Source organism: Lutra lutra, chromosome 17, assembly GCF_902655055.1.
Source record: "Lutra lutra chromosome 17, mLutLut1.2, whole genome shotgun sequence".
Classification (NCBI taxonomy): domain Eukaryota; kingdom Metazoa; phylum Chordata; class Mammalia; order Carnivora; family Mustelidae; genus Lutra; species Lutra lutra.
Genome location: NC_062294.1, coordinates 16,800,698 through 16,822,900, shown reverse-complemented (window position 1 = coordinate 16,822,900; position 22,203 = coordinate 16,800,698). Strand labels below are relative to the sequence as shown.

At 42.7% G+C, this 22,203-nt stretch overlaps 2 protein-coding genes across 4 annotated transcripts in view; both read left to right on the top strand.

Annotated features, from left to right (window-relative positions):
- The window catches only part of UTP4 (UTP4 small subunit processome component), a 34,337-nt gene extending 24,338 nt beyond the window's left edge, over positions 1-9,999 (top strand). For both annotated transcript variants that reach the window (XM_047712575.1, XM_047712574.1), the window contains exons 13-17: positions 2,021-2,127; positions 3,157-3,252; positions 6,287-6,472; positions 8,168-8,278; positions 9,798-9,999. In XM_047712575.1, coding sequence (XP_047568531.1) covers positions 2,021-2,127; positions 3,157-3,252; positions 6,287-6,472; positions 8,168-8,278; positions 9,798-9,914 — 617 coding nt within the window. In that variant the 3' untranslated portion in view covers positions 9,915-9,999. The remainder of the gene's footprint in view (positions 1-2,020; positions 2,128-3,156; positions 3,253-6,286; positions 6,473-8,167; positions 8,279-9,797) is intronic.
- Positions 10,000-18,903: 8,904 nt separating this feature from the next.
- Positions 18,904-22,203, top strand: part of SNTB2 (syntrophin beta 2) — a 116,469-nt gene continuing 113,169 nt past the window's right edge. For both annotated transcript variants that reach the window (XM_047711031.1, XM_047711030.1), the window contains exon 1: positions 18,904-19,515. In XM_047711031.1, the coding sequence (XP_047566987.1) occupies positions 18,936-19,515 (580 nt within the window). In that variant the 5' untranslated portion in view covers positions 18,904-18,935. The remainder of the gene's footprint in view (positions 19,516-22,203) is intronic.

Here is a 22,203-nt window from a genome sequence, read left to right as displayed (position 1 = left end):
ATTTCTCAACATTCTTTGAGAGCGTGAGTATGCATGACTAAGTAACTGTGTATAGCTGTTGCTGAGATCATGATTGAGAACTTGGTACCCAGTACTTCCCATGGGCCTTTTTGCTCCTCCCTTGGCCTGGATCATAGCACCTTCACTGTCATTTAGACTCCATCAGCCTAGAAATTCAGCTCTTTTAACTTAAACTCTCAGGGTTCTGAGCTGCTCCAGAAGCATATACGAAAAGAAACCCACAGTTTAAGAGTTAGATAAAATAAGTGACAGTGTGTATTGAGTACCTGTATATGATTTTATTAAAAAATGTAGACTCTGTATTTTGCATTTAGCACCCTTTAAACTTAGGCTTTGCATTATAGATACCACTTTATTTGCTCTTCTTTTCTCATCTCTTGTCATCTTATAGTCAGGCTTGTTTCTTCACAGTCCCCAAGCCTGTGTATTCCAGTCCTTTTTTTTTTTTTTTTTTTTTTTTTAAAGATTTTATTTATTTATTTGACAGAGAGAGATCACAAGTAGAGAGAGAGGCAGGCGGAGAGAGAGGAGGGAGCAGGCTCCCCGCTGAGCAGAGAGCCCGATGCGGGACTCGATCCCAGGACCCCGAGATCATGACCTGAGCCGAAGGCAGCAGCTCAACCCACTGAGCCACCCAGGCGCCCTATTCCAGTCCTTTTCACTTAGCTCACGTTGTTCTCTATCCTTTTCTGCTCACCTCACTCATCCTTCAGCATCTGTCATAAGTCTTCTTATAAATAAAGCCTTTTCATTGTGTGCAGCACTTATTTTGGCATATAACCTTGCTGTTTGATTTTTAATCCACATGAGTCTTCATTTTGCCAGATAGATTTAAGATCCCTTGATGATGGAGGCACCTTGGTTGGTCAGTCGTTAAGTGTCTGCCTTCAACTCAGGTCATGATCCCAGGCTTGGGATCGAGCCCCACATTGGGCTCCCTGCTCAGCGGGAAGCCTGCTTCTCTTTCTCCCACTACCCCTGCTTGTTTTCCTTCTCTCACTATCTCTGTGTCTCTCTCTCTCTCTCTCTCTCTCTGTCAAATAAATAAATAAATAAATAAATCTTTAAAAAAAAAAAAATCCCTTGATGACAAAGATGGCCCACATGTACAGCAGCTACCCAGTAAATTGAGTATGTGCCTCAGGCCTGTTAAACTTGCTGTTTGTCCTTAACTTTGATTAAAAACCATTTGGTAGGGGCTCTTAGGTGGCTCAGTGGGTTAAGCCTCTGCCTTCGGCTCAGGTCATGATCTCAGGATCCTGGGATTGAGCCCCACATCGGGGTTTGCTCCGTGGGGAGCCTGCTCTGCCTCTCTGTCTACTTGTGATCTGTGTCTGTCAAATAAATAAATAAAATCTTTAACTATGAAATCTAATATATATATATGTGTGTATATATATATATATATATGTATGTATTACATATATATATAAAATAAAATTTAAAAATAAAAATAAATAATAAAAACCATTTGTAGGGGACACCTGGGTGGTACAGTCAGTTGAGTGTCTGACCCTTGGTTTTGGTTCAAGATCATGGTCTTAGGGTTGTGAAATTGAGTCCCATGTCAGGCTCCATGGTCAGCGCAGAGTCTGCTTAAGACTTCCCTTCTCCCTCTTCACCCCCCCCACAACCCTGACTCTGCACTCTAGCTTGTATTCTCTCAAATAAATAAATCTTAAACAAGAAAAAAGCATTTGATAGGAAAAGGAGTTTGAAACAACTAAAATACAAACTTAGGTAGCTGCTACCTTGATTCTCCATTCCTATAGTAGGCAGTATCTCAGTCAGGCTTGAGCAAGTGATGCTTTCAGGTTTATCTCTAGCTCCTCTGTACATGAAGGATGGCTAATGAAGGTAGAAATGAATAGTAAAGTGACATCTATAACTTGTTTGCAGAACTCTCAGATTATCTAGTTGTGATTGCTGGCTTTTGCAGTCAGGCCAAGGCTGGCTGTGGACACTGAATGCAGAGACTTAACTTATTCTCTCTGCATAGGGACGGTGGAGTCCATGTGTCTTTTGGCTGTCAGTCCTGATGGGAATTGGCTAGCTTCATCAGGTACCAGTGCTGGAGTCCATGTGTACAACATAAAACATCTAAAGGTGAGCATAGGTTTAAGTAGTAGGAAACAGGAGCAAGTTAACCCTGCAGTTATAAGACTCAAGGCAGATTGGTATGACCTGGAAAATTACTGAGGTTTTTTTTGTTTTGTTTTTCCAAACTAAGAATTTTTCCTGTTTTATTTGTCGGGAGCCCCAAAACTGTAATCTACAACATTAAAATCAGTCAGTGAGAACTGTGAAAGTACCCTTCTACAGAAATTTGAAATTAAGGATTTATGAGTGATGAACTCAAATCCAGGTTATTTCTGTATTGTGGGGAGGAAAATTCTAATTTACCCAGATGAACAGTTGCAGAATAGTAACAATTTCCTTTAATAGTTTGCCTTGTAATTTCAAGGTATTTTTAAATTAAACAGAGGTTTGACAGAGGAATAGGTAAATATTTTTCACTAATTAGTAATGATCTTGTTCTTCACACACTGGATTACTAATGATCCCGTACAAATTTTCATCTTCATTATAAAAACCATACAAGAAGTACCCAAAACTTGTACTAAGCATCAAGCATTTATAGAACGATACCAAACTGCAGCATTTAATGAGTTTGCTTTATTAACTGCATAACTTAATCTTTATGACATTGTGGCAGAAGCACGCACTGCTCTTTGAGCCTTGCCTGGCATTTAAGAGTGTCCCTATGTAGTGGTGCACATGTCTTGGAACTATATATAAATGTCCATGGCTAAGCATTAGTTTCTTTTAAATTACTGTAGAGCTGTAGATTCCTTGATTAATGACATTTATGAGCAATTCATACAGATATAGAGATAGTAGCACAAGCTTTACTCTGAACTTTTCTGCAAATGCTGTCAGTTTTGTAAGCAGTTAAACATGTTTTTCTTTTTAATTAAAGTTTATTGTTTGGGGGTACTACCTGATGTTTTTAGGAACTTCCACAGAACTCTTTGAGTTCTAAGGAACGCTTTTTAAAAAGAACAGACCTAGACCATCCAGTCTTTCCTGAAGGAAGGTATAGAGTTGTGTTTTGTGTCTGTTATTTGTTCCCAGCTTCACTGCATGGTACCTTCTTATAATTTCCCTGTGACTGCTCTGGCCATCGCTCCCAATACCAACAACCTTGTCATTGCTCATTCTGACCAGCAGGTAAGAGAGTCCAGTGCTTTCTAATTCCTTTCTTTAGGATAGTAACTAAGAAGCTAAGATAATGACAATTTTGGAGGAGCTTTTTTTTTTTTTTTTTTTTTTTTAAATAAACATATAAAGTATTATTAGCTGCAGGGGTACAGGTCTATGAATCACCAGGTTTACATACTTCACGGCACTCACCATATCACCTACCCTCCCCAGTGTCCATAACCCCATCACCCTCTTCCTAGTCCCCTCCCCCTGGTCACCCTCAGTTTGTTTTGTGACAGTAAGAGTCTCTTATGGTTTGTCTCCCTCCCGATCCCATTTTGTTTCATTTATTCTTTTCCTACCCCCCAAACCTCCCACGTTGCATCTCCACGTCCTCATATCAGGGAGATCATATGATAGTTGTCTTTCTCTGATTGACTTACTTCGCTAAGCATAATACCCTCTAGTTCCATCCACATCATCCCAAATGGCAAGATTTCATTTCTTTTGATGGCTGCATAGTATTCCATTGTGTATATATACCACATCTTCTTTATCCATTCATCTGTTGATGGACATCTAGTTTCTTTCCATAGTTTGGCTATTGTGGACATTGCTGCTGTAAACATTCGGGTACACGTGCTCCTTTGGAGCACTACGTTTGTATCTTTAGGGTAAATACCCAGTAGTGCAATTGCTGGGTCATAAGGTACCTCTATTTTCAACTTTTTGAGGAGCCTCCATGTTGTTTTCCAGAGTGGTTGCACAGCTTGCATTCCCACCAACCGTGTAGGAGCGTTCTCCTTTCTCCACATCCTCGCCAGCATCTGTCATTTCCTGACTTGTTAATTTTAGCCATTCTGACTGGTGTGAGGTGATATCTCATTGTGGTTTTGTTTTGTATTTCCCTGATGCCGAGTTATGTGGAGCACTTTTTCATGTGTCTGTTGGCCATCTGGATGTCTTTGTAGAAATGTCTGTTCATGTCCTCTGCCCATTTCTTGATTGGATTATTTGTTCTTTGGGTGTTGAGTTTGATAAGCCCTTTATAGATTTTGGATACTAGCCCTTTATCTGATATGTCGTTTGCAAATATCTCCTCCCATTCTGTCAGCTGTCTTTTGGTTTTGTTAACTGTTTCCTTTGCTGTGTAAAAGCTTTTGATCTTAATGAAGTCTGAATAGTTCATTTTTGCCCTTGCTTCCCTTGCTTTTGGCGATGTTCCTAGGAAGAAGTTGCTGCGGCTGAGGTGGAAGAGGTTGCTGCCCGTATTCGGAGGAGCTTTTGTTTGAAAATATTGGATGATATACAGATAGTTTTCTCCTGTGTAGTAAAGATTCCATGTGTAGCCTGAGTACATTATAGGGCAGTAATAGCCTTTGGCTTGATGGACACAGTGAAATGGTGAAGCTCTGAGATTACAGAGTAAAGAGAGGAAGGAGGAGGAAGTATTCATTTTACTGATTGTTTTTAGACTAGAGAGATGACATGGACCAGGTGTTAGATTAGATATGGGATAGAATAAGATCTTGAGGTTGAAAGTGACTAAAAGATTATGTAATTTGCCTTCACTTTTGCAGATAAGGAAATTAGTCCCTAGTGAAATCTGTTACCTGTAATAGAGGTAACGGTTATCAAAATGAGTGCATAGCCTAGTGCTCTTTTCCATACCAAGTTGCAAGAAGATCTTTAAAATATCTGAGTTACAGATACTGTGAAATGGTACATGTTGTGTGAAATGATAAATACTTATATATCCTCATATGTAAAATGGGCATAATACCTTCCTCACTGAGCTGTCGGAAAGATTGTGATCTGAGAAGCACATTTAAGTAGATTGATTGCTGGGCAAATAATGCTTGCTGCTTTGATAAGCAGTTTTTACCCTCACATGTGCAGACCTATAAATGTTATATCCAGAAAATGAAATCTCTCATTTTGGTTTGCTGGTTATGTGTTCTTGACCAGAAACTGAAAGATTAGTGAAGCTACATCCTAGTCTTTGCCACACAGAATGTCCACCTGATGCCTTTTGTTGGCATTTGATCCTTAGGTGCCTCAGTCATGACATCTGGTGGGAAATTTTTTTGTACCTGTTACATTAGCAAAGATCTGTAGAGTTGATAATACGCAGTGCTGTGAGAATATAGGAAAACACCACTTGGTACACTGCATAAATTAGTATGACCCCTTTAGAGGACACTTTGAGATACATTAAAAAAAGATTAAATCCATATGCTCTTTGAATCAAAAGTTCCAATTTTAAGAGTTCTTCCTGGGGTGCCTGGGTGGCATGGTTGGTTAAATGTCTGGTCTCGGGGTTGTGGGATCGAGCCCTGTGTTGGACTCTGTGCTTAGTGTGGAATCTTCTTGGGGTTCTCTCTCCCAGTGCCCTTCCTGCTCGTGTGTGTGCACATGTGTTCCCTCTCTCTTCCTGCCAACTCTAAAATAATAAATCTTTAAGAAGGAAAAAAACAAAGTTCTTCCTGTAGATGTATGCTTTGAGTGGTACAGAAAGACAGAGATAATCATTGCAGCCTTGTTTGTAGCAGTAAAAGATTGGAAATAACTTAAGTGTCTGTTAAACAGGCTAGATAAGTAAATCATAGTACATCCAAAATGTGAATGGATTATTATGTGTTCTTTAAGGGGGCAGGAGTGATATATAGCTACAGTTACGGATACTGACATGGGTCAGTCTCCATGATAAAATGCTAAGTTAAAAATGAAACATGCAGAATAGCTTGGATTATATGCATAAAAGATCAAAAAGATGTAAGACAGACTGCTCTTGTCTTGGGGAAGAGAGATGTCAAGACGACAGGGTGACTTTAAACTATAAACCTTTTGTGTTAATTTAATTGTATACATTCTGTAATTTACCTTAAAATTTTTTTACTTAAAAGAAAAAGTAGAAAGCATAAGGCTGAATATGATACAGTCAGCGTTTGTACAGATATTTTCTGATTAGGGATGAGAGTTTTTCTGGGTACCAGCCTGCATTTCTTCCAGTTTTTCTGGGTACCGGCCTGCATTTCTTCTGTATCATACCCTTCTTCAGGTATTTGAGTACAGTATCCCAGACAAACAGTATACAGAGTGGAGCCGGACCATCCAGAAGCAGGGGTTTCATTACCTTTGGCTCCAGAGGGATACTCCCATCACACACATCAGTTTTCATCCCAAGAGACCAATGCACATCCTTCTTCATGATGCCTACATGTTCTGCATCATCGACAAGTCATTGGTAAGTTCCTCACTACTACCACCTGCGCTCACACTGACTTTTCTGTACTTAGGAATTTTCAAGTTCTAAATCAACATGTACAAAGAGTTAAGAGAAAGGAGAATCAGAATAAAACTTCCTGACCAATTATCTGGAGGAGAGGAACTTTTGTTTTGCCAGTTTCCTCATTTTCATTCCCAGGCCCCTGAGGCTCCCACGGTATGGGCAGACCTTTGTGTCCTGGTTTTTGCTGATTTGATTATTTCTCTGCTTTGCCTGTGAACACATAAACTTGAGTAGGAAAGGTAACTCTCATGGGGAATACCATCAATTTGGCTGAATTATTTTCACCTTTGCACCTTGGGGTGACTGAATAACACAGGTTTATTAAAGGGGACACAGGCTGAGGTTTTGACCACTTTTGCCCCTTGCCTGAAAATGCTGAAACAGTATCTATAAGCCTGAAGAGTTGGCTTTAATGGCTTGAAAAAAGTCCAGCCTAGGGTGCCTGGGTGGCTCAGTCAGTTAAGTGTCTGCTTTCGGCTTAGCGGGGAGTCTACTTCTGCCCCCCCTCCCACACCCCAGCTCCTGCTTTGTTGCTCACTTTCTCTCAAATAAATAAAAAAAATCTTAGAAAAAGAAAAGCAAAGGCACCTGGGTGGCTTAGTCAGTTAAGCGTCTGCCTTGCGGTTTGGGTCATGATCTTGGGGTCCTGGGATCGAGCCCCATATCGGGCTCTCCACTCAAGGGGAAGCCTGCTTCTCCCTCTCTCTCTGCCTGCCTCTCTGCCTACTTGTGATCTCTCTCTCTCCCTCTTTCTGTCAAATAAATAAATAAAATCTTTAAAAAACAAAAAAAGAAAAAAGCCAGGAAAATTCCATTATTCGTGACTATGATTTAGGTGGAATGTGAGCATTTTTTTCAGTTCTAGATTCTAGCTTCTGCCAGCTGCTGTCTTGATTTACCCCGATTTACATGTCTTCTCTGGGCAGGTACTTCGTTTCTTAGGAGCAGTATTTGCTATGACCATGCCTGTAATGTGCTTGGGCTTAGATTGCAACCAACAATGTTTTGGTCTTTCTGTAAAGGTGGGGGTGGAAGGAACCAAGGGGAGAGCAGCAGATGGCTCTCAAGGCAGTGTGCATGATGTGTCACTGGAACTCATCTCGCAGGCCCTGTGTCCTCTGGGCGTGGGAATCAGAGCTGGCTGACAAGTGCCTTCTGCAAGATGAGTGAGACAGGAAGGGCGCCTCCCACTTGCTTGCCTCTTTGTAACTCAGCCCAGGGCCATCCATATTTTTTTGTTAAGCATTGGCGATAAGTCCATCACTTCCGCATGCTGGGCAGAGCTATTTCCCAAGGAAGTCAGAGATGAAATATCACTTGCTTGGCCAGAGGCCATCTCTCGAGGTGTCAGTGAGATCAGTGGGGGTGGTTTGTGTTTCGATTTTTGCCTGGGGAGAACTTTAGTCACTTGGCCTGTCTGTGATCTGGTTGGGGAATAGTCTAGAAAGCAGAGCCTGCATGGGCTAAGCTCCTGCACATGCCAGACAGTATAGCTGGAAAAGTGGCCATGGCTCTCTTCCTGAAGTAGGGAGAGTCATGTCTAATATGATGGTTGAAAGGTGGTATTTGCCTGAAAAATCAGTACAGTCCTTTGTTCTGGAGAAGCCCAATAAAAATAACGATTTAAACAGTATGTCTTTGTCTTTTTAGCCTCTTCCAAATGACAAAACCTTACTCTACAATCCACTTCCTCCCACGAACGAATCAGATGTTATCAGGAGGCGTACCGCCCATGCCTTTAAAATTTCTAAGATATATAAGGTAAAACATTTTGCATTATATTCTAGATGGTTCCTTGGGATATTATCAAAATGTAGTAAGCTCCACAATAGGAAGACAAGAGCACCTTCATTTTATATTCAGAGAACCTGGTTTGGGAGACAGTTCCCTTTCTCAGGCTGTCTGTTCCTTATGTTTGCATTTCATTATTCTTGCCTCAGTATATTAGAGGCATGCACAGCATACTTACCCAAAATGAAATACATTGGTATTGAGAGATTATGTTGGAGCTCGAGTGGTGTCTTTGTGTTAAAGTTGGCCTTTAAACATGACTTAAAATTGCAGCATGTTCCACAAGATAAATTTGAAGCAAGTGGAAGTCATTGAATTTGTTGTGACTTCCCTTTCTGGGCTAAGCTTTTCGCTGTATATGAAACAAATATTTGTTAAGCTTATGATACTAGAGCTTTTTGTGCCAACTTGGAAGTTCCATATTCATGCTTTTCAGATTAGAGTTCCTTGGATGTCCTGAAACATTTTCTCAGGGGTCTGTAAGAATTTTTTTTTTTTTTTAAGAGGGACATCTGTAAATCATTTAAGTATGATTAGTTTCTTAATGCATTTTTAACTTGCTGTTTGCCAAGAATTCAGGCTCCAAAGCCATTGGTTAACACTGATTCCTAAGCAATTAGAGAACAAATGTTCTGTATAGAAAAACATGAAAAATCTTGTTGAAATTTTTTATTAGTGAACTCAGTTAAAAGTTTCCAACCTTGGGGCACTTGTCTGGCTCAGTCGGAAGAGTATATGACTGTTGATCTCAAGATCGTGAGTTTGAGCCCCACATTGAGTATAGAGATTACTGAAAAAATAATAATAAGAAGAAAGGTAAGTTCCTAACCCTGGGGCACCTGGCTGGCTCAGTCACTGGAGCATATATATGACTCCTGATGTCAAAGTCGTGAGTTTGAGCCCCACATTTGGTGTAGAGTTTTTTTTGTTTGTTTGTTTTTTGTTTTGTTTTTTTTTTTAAGTAAGCTCCAGGGCACCTGGGTGGCTCAGTTGTTATGTGGCTGCCTTCGTTTGGCTTAGGTCATGATCCCAGGGTCCTGGGATTGAGCCCCACATCGGGCTGCTTGCTCAGCGGTGAGCCTGCTTTTCCCTTGACCACCTCCCCTGCTTGTGTTCCCTTTCTCACTGTGTCTCTGTCAAATAAATAAATAAATAAAATCTTAAAAAAAATAAATAAAGTAAGCTCCATACCCAGCATGGAGCCTGAACTTACCATCCTGAGATAGTCAGACACTCAACTGACTCAGCCACCCAGGCACCCCAAGATTACTTTAGATAGACAGATACATAGATAGATAGATATGATAAAATAAAACAAAACAAAAAACCTCCCAATTTGACCAACCATTTTGAGTCCTAGGGGAGGAAGGATTGTCAGAGATTTCAACCCTTCAGCCTTGAACTGAGCTGGCCAGTTAGCTCTAGTCAGTCTGTTCAGGGCTGGCTCTGGACCCTAATTCTTGGTAGAGTCATTATCATTTCTCTACAGCCTCTGCTTTTCATGGATCTTTTGGATGAAAGAACACTGGTGGCAGTAGAACGGCCCCTGGATGACATCATCGCTCAGCTTCCACCACCCATCAAAAAGAAGAAATTTGGGACTTAAAATAGGGCACTGTCTGTGTCCTTCCTTGAACTGTCTGCCCTGTTTGTTTTCACAAATCATGATAATAAAACAAAGTTATTCTTTAGGACTAGTCATTATGAATGATACCTTCCAAAATAATGGACGGTAATTTCGCTTCATTGACTGCAGTGAATAGAAACTCCAAGGTATTTGTAGTTGGGATAATGTTCTAAGCAGCTACAAATTCATACAGCTTTTTCAGGGTCCTCTTGTTCAGACCACAGTCTCAGGGGAAAAAAAAGATGGTACTTCTCTTCTCTTCTCTTCCCCTAACACATGCCGGAGGCTTCAGAGGGCTGACACCTTCACTGTCTGCCAGCCTCCTGCCTGGGGCCAGTGCAGAGGCGTGGGGACCCTCCCACCATTGCCCTTGAGGGCAGGGGAACTCCGCTTGTTTCCTCAAGATAGCCTCACTACCAGTAGTGATTGTCAGCCTTGTTTCAAGGAAGAATTTTAACTGCCATACTTCATCTCACAAATTGATGCTTTTGGCCTCTGGCAGTCAGCTCTTTATTTTATTTAAAGGGAAAAAATCTGGTTTCGGGTTATCTATCTCATTAACCATCTTTCACCTGATAAACATATATAGTAATATATATAATATATCTTATACATGTTAACATTTTATAGTTATATACTAATATAAAAATTATATATACATATGCATATGCCAGTTTCAAAGAGTAAAGAAACACTGGGCGGCCATTTTGTAAACAGTAGGAGTGGAGGACAGAACCAGAAAGCTTGCCATATATTTTACCTTTTCTGTCTTCTACTTGCTTTGTGTTATTCCCATGGGAGTTATCAACTGACAAGTTTTAATGTAATCTTTTAAATTAGAAGGTGAAGAACTCTAGTTAACCTGAACTGAGCAGATCGATTTCCTTCCCATCTCAAGGAAGGTATTGTGTTGCACGCCTGTGGAAACCCAATATGTGTGGTTTTGTTTGTTTTTGGGGTGGAGGGCCATGGTATAGGCAGAGAAGGATATGGGTTCTGATGACATCATGAGTAAAATGCTGGCAAAAAACATTTTTTGCTGAGATGAACCTTATTCTCCAGTCTGGAAAGGGCAAATAATAAGTGATTTAAGGTAGATATGTGGGGGGGCGCCTGGGTGGCTCAGTGGGTTAAGCCGCTGCCTTCGGCTCAGGTCATGATCTCAGAGTCCTGGGATCGAGCCCCGCGTCGGGCTCTCTGCTCGGCAGGGAGCCTGCTTCCTCCTCCCTCTCTGCCTGCCTCTCTGCCTACTTGTGATCTCTCTGTCAAATAAATAAATAAAATCTTAAGAAAAAAAAAAAGGTAGATATGTGGGAAGAGAATTAACAGAGAGGTAATAAGAGAGAAACAAAGCCCAGTACTTTTTAACATATAGGACAGCCTGTTTCAGGTTAGCTAAGAGGTAACAGATAAAACAGTGTTTATAATGGATGCCACTTCTCTGTTTTGCCTGTTTTGTTTCCTTACAGTAATGGGAGTTATTTCTTTTTAACAAGAGAAAAACACATTTAATAGCATATATATAGGGGATCCACATAGATGGACATTCCCATAATGGGAGTACTTTAAACAAATAACTGCAGCTTCTTGGGCCCTCCATGTAAAATAATTTACTTTTCTTCTTACTTGAATAAATTTTCTTAGGCATATTTTCCCAATCTGCATTAGTATAGATTATTATCTTACAGTCGACTCTAAGATTCTGCCCTTCCTAAGAAATGTTTTCGGTCTTCTTTGGTATGGTTAAAAACAAAGTTCAAGTCACTGATCTTCATTGCGTGTGAGCAGAGGGAGGCTGGGGTGCCTTAAATATTAACTTACTTGCTTTTCGCTGTCTGTAGAGCTATAAATTCAGAGAGTCTTTATTAACGGGAGTCTAGTTTAAGACTTGATTTACTGAAACATATTCTTGTGGATTATGGAAGGTGTAATTCTGCCAGAAAAGACTTGCAGATCATGAGTGACGAAGTAAAAGTTTTGAAAGTAGAAAGCATTCCTTTGCAGCATTTCCAGCCAGTGATTTGGATTTCCATAAATGGTATGGGAAGTAAGATCTTTGGGCCTTGAAATTCTTCCTTAGTGGAGGAACTTTGAATACAAATGAAGCAGAAACTGATTGGGGCAAGTTAGAGAAATTGGGGGAAGGGAAGGCAAAGCAGTATTAAATGAGAGGAACAGTTCAGAGCATGTGTTCCGGGGTGCTTTTACTTTTTAGGGATCCGTGTAACCTAAAAGCTGCGTGTTTTTGGTCCGGGCATTTTGCAGACTATGGCTCCTACCTGGATTCTACAGAAAAATTTTGATCTGAGACTACCTAGGAAAGGTCCTTTTTGCTAACCTGACTCTAATGCTTTAAAAATTCACTTTTCTCATATAGTAGTGGGTAATCTGATCTCTGAATGGATAATGTACCCTCTACCCTGAAGATGACAGCAAATTAGAAACTGAAATCTTGGAATATTGGAAATAAGAGACCTAACTTGGTGGCTTTTTAAGCATCAAAACTTTCTTCAAATGGAACATCATTCTGAACCGTAATACATGATACAGTTAAAAGTGGAGCTGTCCCAACTGTTGTTGGGGTTGGAGGTGGAAAAAACAGATTTGTGAAAGGAACCATTTGCCTCTGGCCTCGTTTTTATACTCATGGAATTAGAGACCAGGAGGGGATGTTGTTATTCCCATGGTCACACAATAGTTCATGAGAGGCCAAGGTGGCATTCTTAAAGTCATTTCCCCTGCTATCTCTTGGTTGTAGGGACCCAGTTGTAAGTATAATGAGCAGGCATGAGACACCAAAGATTTTTCCATCTTACAGGCTGCAGTGAAGGTGTTTAAGCATTTCTCACTGTGGATGAGCACTTGATTTAGCTATAATACTGCATGCTGTGGGCAGTCTTGTGTGTAAATCATAAAGCGTTGTAATGAACAGCCTAGTACATCACAGGGTAGTACTCCCATGGGGGTGTTTCCTCTGGGGAGTAGAATTGCTAGTTCATACAGTGTCTGTTTTCTTTCACTTTTCATCCCTTTGGATTGGCTCTATTTCTATCTGCAAGATGTGTTTGAAAGTACTCATTTCCTTAATACTCTGCCAGTGTAGAGATAGACATTAATTGTAGCCCATCTAATGGGTGAAAAATAGTATCTCATTTTGTCTTAGTAAAGATATTGCTCACTTTTTTAATGTGTTTTGGCTCTTGAGCTAACTGTAAATTGCATATTCATAACCTCTTTTCCTTTTTTTCTTAATGTGTTGGGTTTTTTTCATAGTCCAAGGTATTTTCAGACACAGGTCGGTACTGTCCAATAAACTGTCTGCGGTGGTGGGAATGTTCTGTGTCTGTGCTGTACAGTAAGATAGTTAGTCACTAGCAGCATGTGACTATAGAGAACTTGAAATGCAGCTAGTGCAACAAAGGAAACAGAACTTTAAATTTTATTTGATTTTAATTTAAATAGCCACATGTGGCTAGTGACTTTCATATATGGACAGCAGAGATGTAGATATTAAGGCTTAGTTTTGTGTCAGCTCTTTGTCCTTAGGAAGTTACAAGACTTAATACTCAACAGACGTTTATTGAGGGCCTGCTGTCTGCCGTGCACCAACAACAAGTGAAAGATGATTTCAGCAGAACTTCACAGCCTAGTTGGGGAAAGCAGCAGGTATATCGGGAAGGCACCATTAGAGGTGAGTACAGGCAAGGGGCACCTCACCGGCAGTTAGCAGTTGGAATTGCGTGGTAATGATCAAGGGGAAAAGGGGAAGAAAAGAGGCATTCCTAGATCATTCTCAGTATAAAAGTGGAAGCAAGAGAGAGCATAGCCTGTCCCAGGGACCACCAATAGTTCCACAACCCTGTCTTCAAATGCATTCTGAGGTACTGTGGGCTAGACTTCAACCTATACATTTTTGAGGGGACACAATTCAGCCCATTAAAGAGTCCATGGAAGGGCTTTAGGGGCTTTGTGAGCCCCCAAACTTGATTACTCTACTTTGCATAAGTGAGCTTTTATCTGAGACGTGCCCACAGCATGCAGCAGATTCTCAGAGGGTTCTATGGTCCCTCCAACGGCCTATTCCATTAACGGACTGAGGAGGGAGTTGAAGCTATGGGACGAAGGCCGAAAAACACCATGTGCATCAATAAAATGATTTGGGGTTTAATGGCCCCTGAAAGAAGAGAGGTGGAGCTGACAGCAAGACTCCAGTCTTACGGTGAGGCACTAAAAATTCTGTTGGAGCTGGTAATGAAAGGGGATTTTTATTTGGGGAACTTATCTGAATTTCATGGCAAAGTGTGTGATTTCCATGACAATAAAAAACACTGGTGATTTTCCATAACTAAGTGGATTCAATGAAACTAACCTTCTGTTACTATGTCCTTGCTAATATTTTCCTAAAATACTGTCACACAGCTGCTTTTCATTAGAAATGTGGTTAGCAGATGTGGCTTTTCGTAGTCCTAACGCATGAAATAGTTAATCCATTTTTGTGGATTTCAGATAAATAGTGATTTATCTTGGCGGGATGAATTTTCAAATGTGCTTGCATCAGCTAAAGGGTGTATTCACCTTTCCCTCTTTCACTTCATGTTTGTGCTGGAAAGAAAGATACATTTTAAGGTCTTTCTCCTGGAAGGCAAAGGAATACAGCCCTTTGAAAGGGACAATTGATCTCACTGTCTTCTAACTGGGGAAGAGTCATGCATGGATAAATTTTCAAAGTTGGATGTTGGATTGGTTATCTTACACGCTTGGTTCTTCCTTTGGTCTCTTCTTTAGTAGTAATTGAGCAGCTCTTGTTTTTGTTCTCTGGCATTAGGCCGCCTTTGTGGTGGTGACCTTCAGGCTTGCTAAGGGCTGCAATTTTGCCGGGGGCCCTCCTTCCTTATGAAATTACACAACACTCAAACCTTGGAACAAACCCCAGATCCACTAATTCTTTCCTTTGACGGACTCTTGGCAATGCGTACTCCCTTTCAGCCGAAATGTAGCTTTATACGAGACCTGTTTGTCACCGAAATTAATTTGGTCATTTGCCTTTTAAGCCTGGAATCAAAAGCTAATTATGGCAAACTCATTTTTAGATAAAGCATAGACTTTAAAGTGTAGAGTCCTACCAGAGGTTTTAGTGTTGCTGCTACTGCACCTCAACAAGTAATAGCAGCAGGTACGTTTTATGCAAGTCTTTCAGGGTGGCAGGTACGATGCTGCTGTTGTAAACACTTCACATGCCACCTCCTGGTCAACCCTCACAACCATCCTTAGAGTAGAAGGTATCTGAACTTTTCCGAATAAGAAACTGAGGCTCGGGGCTCCTGGGTGGCTTAGTGGGTTAAAGCCTCTGCCTTCAGCTCGGGTCGTGATTCCAGGGTCCTGGGATCGAGCCCCACGTCTGGCTCTCTGCTCAGCGAGGAGCTTGCTTCCCACCACCCCTCACCCCCGTCTCTGCCTCCCTCTCTGCTTGCTTGTGATCTGTCAAGTAAATATAATCTAAAAAAAAAAAAAAAAAAAAAAAATGAGGCTCATGACCTCAGCCCCTTGCGGGTTGCCATATAGTACAGTCAGTAGCCAGACTGTAGTTTGAGTCCTATGCTCTTAATTACCTTGTGATATATACTGCTACTATGAGGGAGAAAAAGACCGTTGGGTTTTGAGAGCATAAAATCAGAGCCTAAGTGATAGAATTGTAGGAAATTACAGAATTGAAAGAGCTAATCCACTCCCCTCATTTTAAAGGAGTAATGAAACAGAGGGGCACCTGGATGGCTCAGTCATTTGGGCGTCTGACTCTTCCTTTCAACTCAGATCAGGATCTCAGGATGGTGAGATAGAGCCCTGCATTGTGCTCAGATCTTGGAGGGGAGTCTGCTAAAGATTCTCTCCCCTCTGCCCCCCGCCCTGACCCAACTCCATTGCGTATGCTCTCTCAAATGAATAAATCTTTAAAAAAAAAAAAAAGAAGAATAAATAAAGTAGCAACAATCCCTGCCTTGTTCTGAGAAACAGTAAGAGAATAGCTTGAGCAAAGAATACATACTGATAGGTGAGATGAATGAAAGGTTGTTAGGAATTATCTCGGCCATTGCCTTTTTTATAGGTGGATAAAATAACAGGCCTGTTCAGAGAATTATCTGAGCTTGTCTCTCTGTCCCTAAGAAACTGTGGAAACAGATGTGTACTCTTTTTATTTCAGATTTCATTACCTATATTAAGTAGATTTCCACTGACTACTTGAGATTTCCTAGATGGTAATTTTCAGTCTGCAAGGAACCAGTAACCTTCAGAGGGATTATTTGAAATGACTACAGCACAGGAGGCACTGAATTTCAATCACATGTTTAATGAGTTCCTTCTCATTAAAGTCAGTATTTCTGGAATAGTGGGGGATGAAAAGACACCAATGGGTGGTCCCTGCCCGCCTGTATTTTATAACTTACTTGGGCAAAACAGGCAGGCATAGAATAAAATCGTTCAAAAGAAAAATCCCAGCAAATTGGGTAGATAGGCCTGGGATGAGATCTTGCTATGTGAGAAAGTGGTTGAGAGGGGCAGGAGGTGTTTGGAAGGATGGCCTCAGTAGGGAACATGCAAGGCATCGGGGAGACACTGACTGGACCGGATGAGTGTGACTGATCAAAACATAGTAATGAGAGAGAACACTGAAAACTAGATTCTGATGGAGGATCTCATAAAAACAGCTCAATAGGGGCACCTGGGTGGCTCAGTGGGTTAAAGCCTCTGCCTTCAGCTCAGGTCATGATCCCAGGGTCCTGGGATCAAGCCCCGCATCGGGCTCTCTGCTCGGCAGGGAGCCTGTTTCCCTTCCTCTCTCTGCCTGCCTCTCTGCCTACTTGTGGTCTCTGTCAAATAAATAAATAAAATCTTAAAAAAAAAAATCAATAAATTGGGAATTTTTCATGGATATATTTAAAAATAATCTTTTAAGTAAAAACCCCCAAGTAACCCAAATAGCAACCTCCATTACCTTCTCTCCTAGAGTTAAATATTTTGTCACATAACTTGTTATCTTACCTAAGTGTCCTTGCTATTTAGTTGGAAGATCTATGACTTCCTCCAACTCTCTTGATCAAAAACGTCTTGATACTTCTGGAAAGAATTTCCAGCACTTCCCTTTTGCTAATAAAGGTGTTGTCAGGTGCCCAACCTCGATGATTATGGACATAAAACTGTTCAAAATAGTGCTTCTACTCTAAGGAATTGGCTGCCAAGTGCTCTCTAATAAGCACGAATTTCACATAGCTCAGGCCTCTGGGGGCTCACGCCTCAGCTGGAGCAAAGCCAGAAATGTCTGTGACTGTAGAAGCACTTGGGCACATTGGGACCTGCTGGAACGGGGAGCTGGCCTCATTGCAATTGATTTGGGGGAGAATTGGAGGTTTGAGCTTCTGCTGACATTTGCAGCTTGGAAAATCCTGCTCCCCTAATTGCAAAGAAGGATTCTGCTGTAATGATTTTTTTGTAAGAATTTTTCTCATTTTGAATTCTTTCTTCATTTGAGCTCTGGATACTTTCCAGTCTCCATTTTTATTGTTTCAACTCCTAGTATAGGAGGCTCTTTGAGTGTTCCTGCCCATACATGAATGTGCATTCAGAGAGAAGTGCATGGCCATAGCTCGCGAGCTTCAACATGTACTTCATGAGCAAGCAGGTATACAGACCCTTTTACGGGAATTGGTGCACATTCATTCCCTCTGCTTGCAGCCCCACTGGCACAAGTGAAAACATGGGGATTTCACTTTTACTGCTGAAGGAAAGTTAGAGGGCACCTTGACCTCGTGTTTTTGCTGAGATCTCTGTCAGCAGTGTGATTTCTGGACCCTCATTTTTGAGGTCTGAGGTATGTAGTAAAGCCCTGGACCAGGAGGCTGGGAGACCTGTTTTTTTCTCTTCACAATGAACTTTGGGCCGGAGTCGTTGGCACTCTGGGCCTCAGTTTCCTTAGCTCTCCCAACGCATGAACCTGGAAGTGGGTGCATTGCAACACTCATGTCTTTGGATAAAAGCCACCGCAGGTTCTGCTGCGTGCATACAATTTCTGGGGATACCCAGCAATATTTGCCCCAACAACTGGCCATGACCTCCAGCATAAGACAGATCTACAAATCCAACTCCAAACTCTCCCATATTTGATGATCTGAGGCTTTACACACTCCTGCCGCCTCCACTGCCCCTATGCTCTGTTCACACTGGAATTCTGACATCTGCCTAAGTAACCGTCATTCTGTAAATGTCTTTGAGACCTACCTATTGTGGCTGCCGGGCTGAAGAAGCAATGGTCCTCTCTCTCTACAGGCAAGTAAGCAGGTGATTACAAATGCATGCATTCATGTCTCTGGATCTCTGCTTACGTAATTCTCTCTGCTCCACCTACTCACCTTACACTGTCACCTCTGGGAAGCTGACCCCAGGCCCAACCAAAGGTTTCATTTACTCTGCTCTGAGGGCGTTTTCTACATGTCACTTAACCGCATAGTATCACCTCAGGTTGGTTGGTTCTCCGTCCTCCTCCCCCACTAGACCGCCAGCTCTTAACTGTGGTACGGTTTGTTCAGCTCATCTCCAGGCATCAAAAGGAGCTCTGGCTTGAGCACTCAGTAAATACATAATGAACCAATCAATGCAAGAGTGAACGTGCAACCACGTCTTGCAGGCTTGCAAAGTGCTTCTTGAGGCTGATTTTGCTCGAACTGCGTGGCAAGGGTCAGAACTCTTCGGAGGTGGCCATCGGAGACCAACGGAAGGAGAACGTGAGAAGGAGCCTCTTCTCACCAGGGAGGCCACGTCCAGCGTGCATCAAGGGACTGACCTAACTAAGGGCAACAACTTAACCTCCCGGAAGCCGGTCCTTCTGCCACTCCCCGCCCCTCCGGGTGATGGGCGTGGCCTCATGAATAATGAAAGACCGCGAAGGGGGAGGGGCCGGACCCGCCCCCTCGGGCGGGAAGAGGGAAGCGCCGAGGCTGCCTGACTGGAATGAGGGTAGCTGCGGCGACTGCGGCGGCGGGAGTGGGGCCGGCCATGGCGGTGTGGACGCGGGCCACCAAAGCGGGGCTGGTGGAGCTGCTCTTGAGGGAGCGCTGGGTCCGGGTGGTGGCCGAGCTCAGCGGGGAGAGCCTAAGCCTCACCGGCGACGCTGCGGCGGCTGAGTCCGAGCAGGCTCTGGGGCCGGCGGCGGCTGCCTTCAACGGCCTCCCGAACGGCGGCGGCGCCGGCGACTCGCTACCGGGGAGCCCCAGCCGCGGCCTGGGTCCCCCGAGCCCTCCCGCGCCGCCGCGGGGCCCGGCAGGCGAGGCGGGCGCGTCGCCGCCGGTGCGCCGGGTGCGCGTAGTGAAGCAAGAGGCGGGCGGCCTGGGCATCAGCATCAAGGGCGGCCGCGAGAACCGGATGCCGATCCTCATCTCCAAGATCTTCCCGGGGCTGGCGGCCGACCAGAGCCGGGCGCTGCGGCTGGGCGACGCCATCCTGTCGGTGAACGGCACCGACCTGCGCCAGGCCACCCACGACCAGGCCGTGCAGGCGCTGAAGCGCGCGGGCAAGGAGGTGCTGCTGGAGGGTGAGCGGGGCCGGCGGGTGGCGGGCGGCGCTGGGCTGGCGGGCGCTCACTTTGTTTCTGCCATCCTGCCCTCTTTGCGGAGAGAGTCCGTGTCCCCCCAATACCTCCCCGCCCCGCGTCCTCAGCTTCCCCGCGCGGGTGGCCCGGCTCTTCCTTGGACCCTGCCTACTGGGGCTTTGAGTATGGAAAAAAAAACTGATGCTCCTTGAAGGAAAAGATGGCTTTTGGTCCTTAAGGAAGACTCTGGTTGAGATTTAGTGAAAAGCAGCAGCGCCGCTTGAAGCCCCGCCTCTGCAAGATAAGCTGACTAGGGGGATACTGAAGGGCTCGAGTGCTGGAGGTCTCGCTTCGCCTCCTGAGAAGTGCCGGGTTGGCGCTTTCTTCACTCAGATCTGACTCCCCGGGGCGAGAGAGGGTCTGTTTGTTTAAAACATACACACACACATCCCACCCCCACCCCCATGCCAGTGGTATGTTTGGGCAAACCATCAAAACTATTGGTTAATTTATGGGAATTTAATTCATCGTTGGCTCTCGACAATAACCAAAAGAGATCATAGCACTTCACCGAAGCCAGAAAGCTGAAACAGCAAGTTTGTGTGGCTAATGAGCCTTGTTTAACAGTGGAGGCTCACGTGTTTGAACATTTACTGCCAACTAGAGTTTTGCCCCTTTTGCAACAGATTGGTGCCAGCTTCCTATCATTCACAGGCGTGCTGCTTCAAGGCTTTAAATGAAGCCTGAAATGTTAAATCTCAAGATACGTTTGAATAGCCGCTATTATGATTTGCTTTAAGTATGTACATGATCTGTAACCTGGATCTTTTTTGTGGAATTTATGGACGGCAAAAGTAAATCTCATTTCCGTGAAGTGTTCATGTGTGTTGGAGGTGGTAGAGTATTGTCAAGGTGATCTGAAAAGCCACTTGCTTACTTCAGAAATTTGTGAGCCTTTGCCTTTCTCTCAGTGGTGATTCAGTCATTCAAGAAGGAAGCATTTATTACAGGCTGTGTAGTAGAAGATATAAGAGATAATGTTCCTCTATTTGGTCTCTAGCTGGGGACATGATGGAAAAATGCAAAACATCTTTAAGTTACTGATTATGTAATGCAAACTATATATAAATGCCAAGGGAATGCAAAGTTAGGAAGTAGTGGAAATCAGGATTAGTCAGGGAGGCCTTTTTCAAGGAGCTGAATCTTGAGCCAGGTTTCTAAGGAAGTAATGGACCTCGACAGGCAGAGATGAGTCAAGAGGGTATTCCTGGCCGAGGAAGCGCAGAAGGGAATGGGTGGGGAATAAGGGTAGGCAGAGACTAGTCATGGAACTGAGGTCAGAAGTCCAGCTTGGTAAAGTGATTTTCACTTTTTTCCAAATCTGTTTGTAAATATTTGGAAAAATGTTACTTTGCATGTGCTCCAAGTATGAAATTCCAGTGTCCCATCTTTATGATATCCTATTTATAAATCTTATTTATATCTCACTTAGAGGTGGGGCCAGAAATTAGTGTTAATAAATGGAGTAAAATTATAGACTGTGGCTTGGGCAGTGGGTGTATAAAAAAAAAATTGTGACCTTGTAACTTAAATGTGCACCTTGAAATTGGTCTAGCTAAGCATTTGGTTATAAATTCTTAGAACGAGAATATTGAAGTAGTACTATTTATGTAGTACTCACCGGTAATGGGGCAGACATTTCAGCTCTTTACACCATATATTTTTTTAAAAACCCAGTTTTTGTTTAGATATGTTTTGAACCTGGTATTCATACCAATTAAATGAAAATCATCTAGTAAATGTTGCCCAGTATTCATTAGTCTAAAATAGGCCACATGTGCTTTTAGAAGGAGGCTTTACAAACAGCAGCATAACATATTTATTGAGTGCCTTTTTACCTAACACAGAGGTTCTATTTTATTTTCCTATTTGGTAAAAGACAAGCAGTTTTTGTCCTTAAATGTGTGGGGAAGTATGAAATTACACTTTTCAAGCCAAAGAGATATAAAAATAAAATTACTTAGAATATGCAAAATCGCTGAAAATAGTGATTTAATTGAACCAGTCAAACATTATTTAAAATCAAGAGCTGATGTTCCATCCAGGTAGGCCACGTCCAAAAGACAGATCTTTTGTTTAGCCCTTAAAGTTTTGGAACCTTATTTTTCTTCCATTAGATGTCTCAAAACTTGAAAATCTGTCTTAAGAAGCACAGTGATGCTCTTGTGATGTGGGCAGGGAATTTCAGGCATGGCCTTGCCACCCCCAAGCAAAGGAAAGCGGAGGTCTCTGGTTGCCTGTGGTTAGGGAACTGAGCTAAAGCGTTCCTTTTTATGTCACGGATTTGTCAGGTTTGTTCATTCATACATCAGATATTTACTCCACTTTACCATATGCCGGAGGCACTTGAAGATACCTGATTCCTGCCCTCAGGAAGTTTGGAGTTCAGATAAGAGAGAGAGATGAGAAATAACTATAGCAAAGGGCTAAAAGTAATGTTATAATAGAACTCTGGAGAGAATACAGCACAAAGGAAGGAGGGATCTGTAGAAGATCTTAGTGGGGGTTAGAGATTGAGGATGCCTGGGAAAAGGTTGATGCAGAAGTTGAAGCTTCCGCTAAGAGAAAGCTGCCACCAGTAAATACCCAAAAATGAGAAACAGTAGGAAGTTTTTTTGCCCGGTGAGGGTA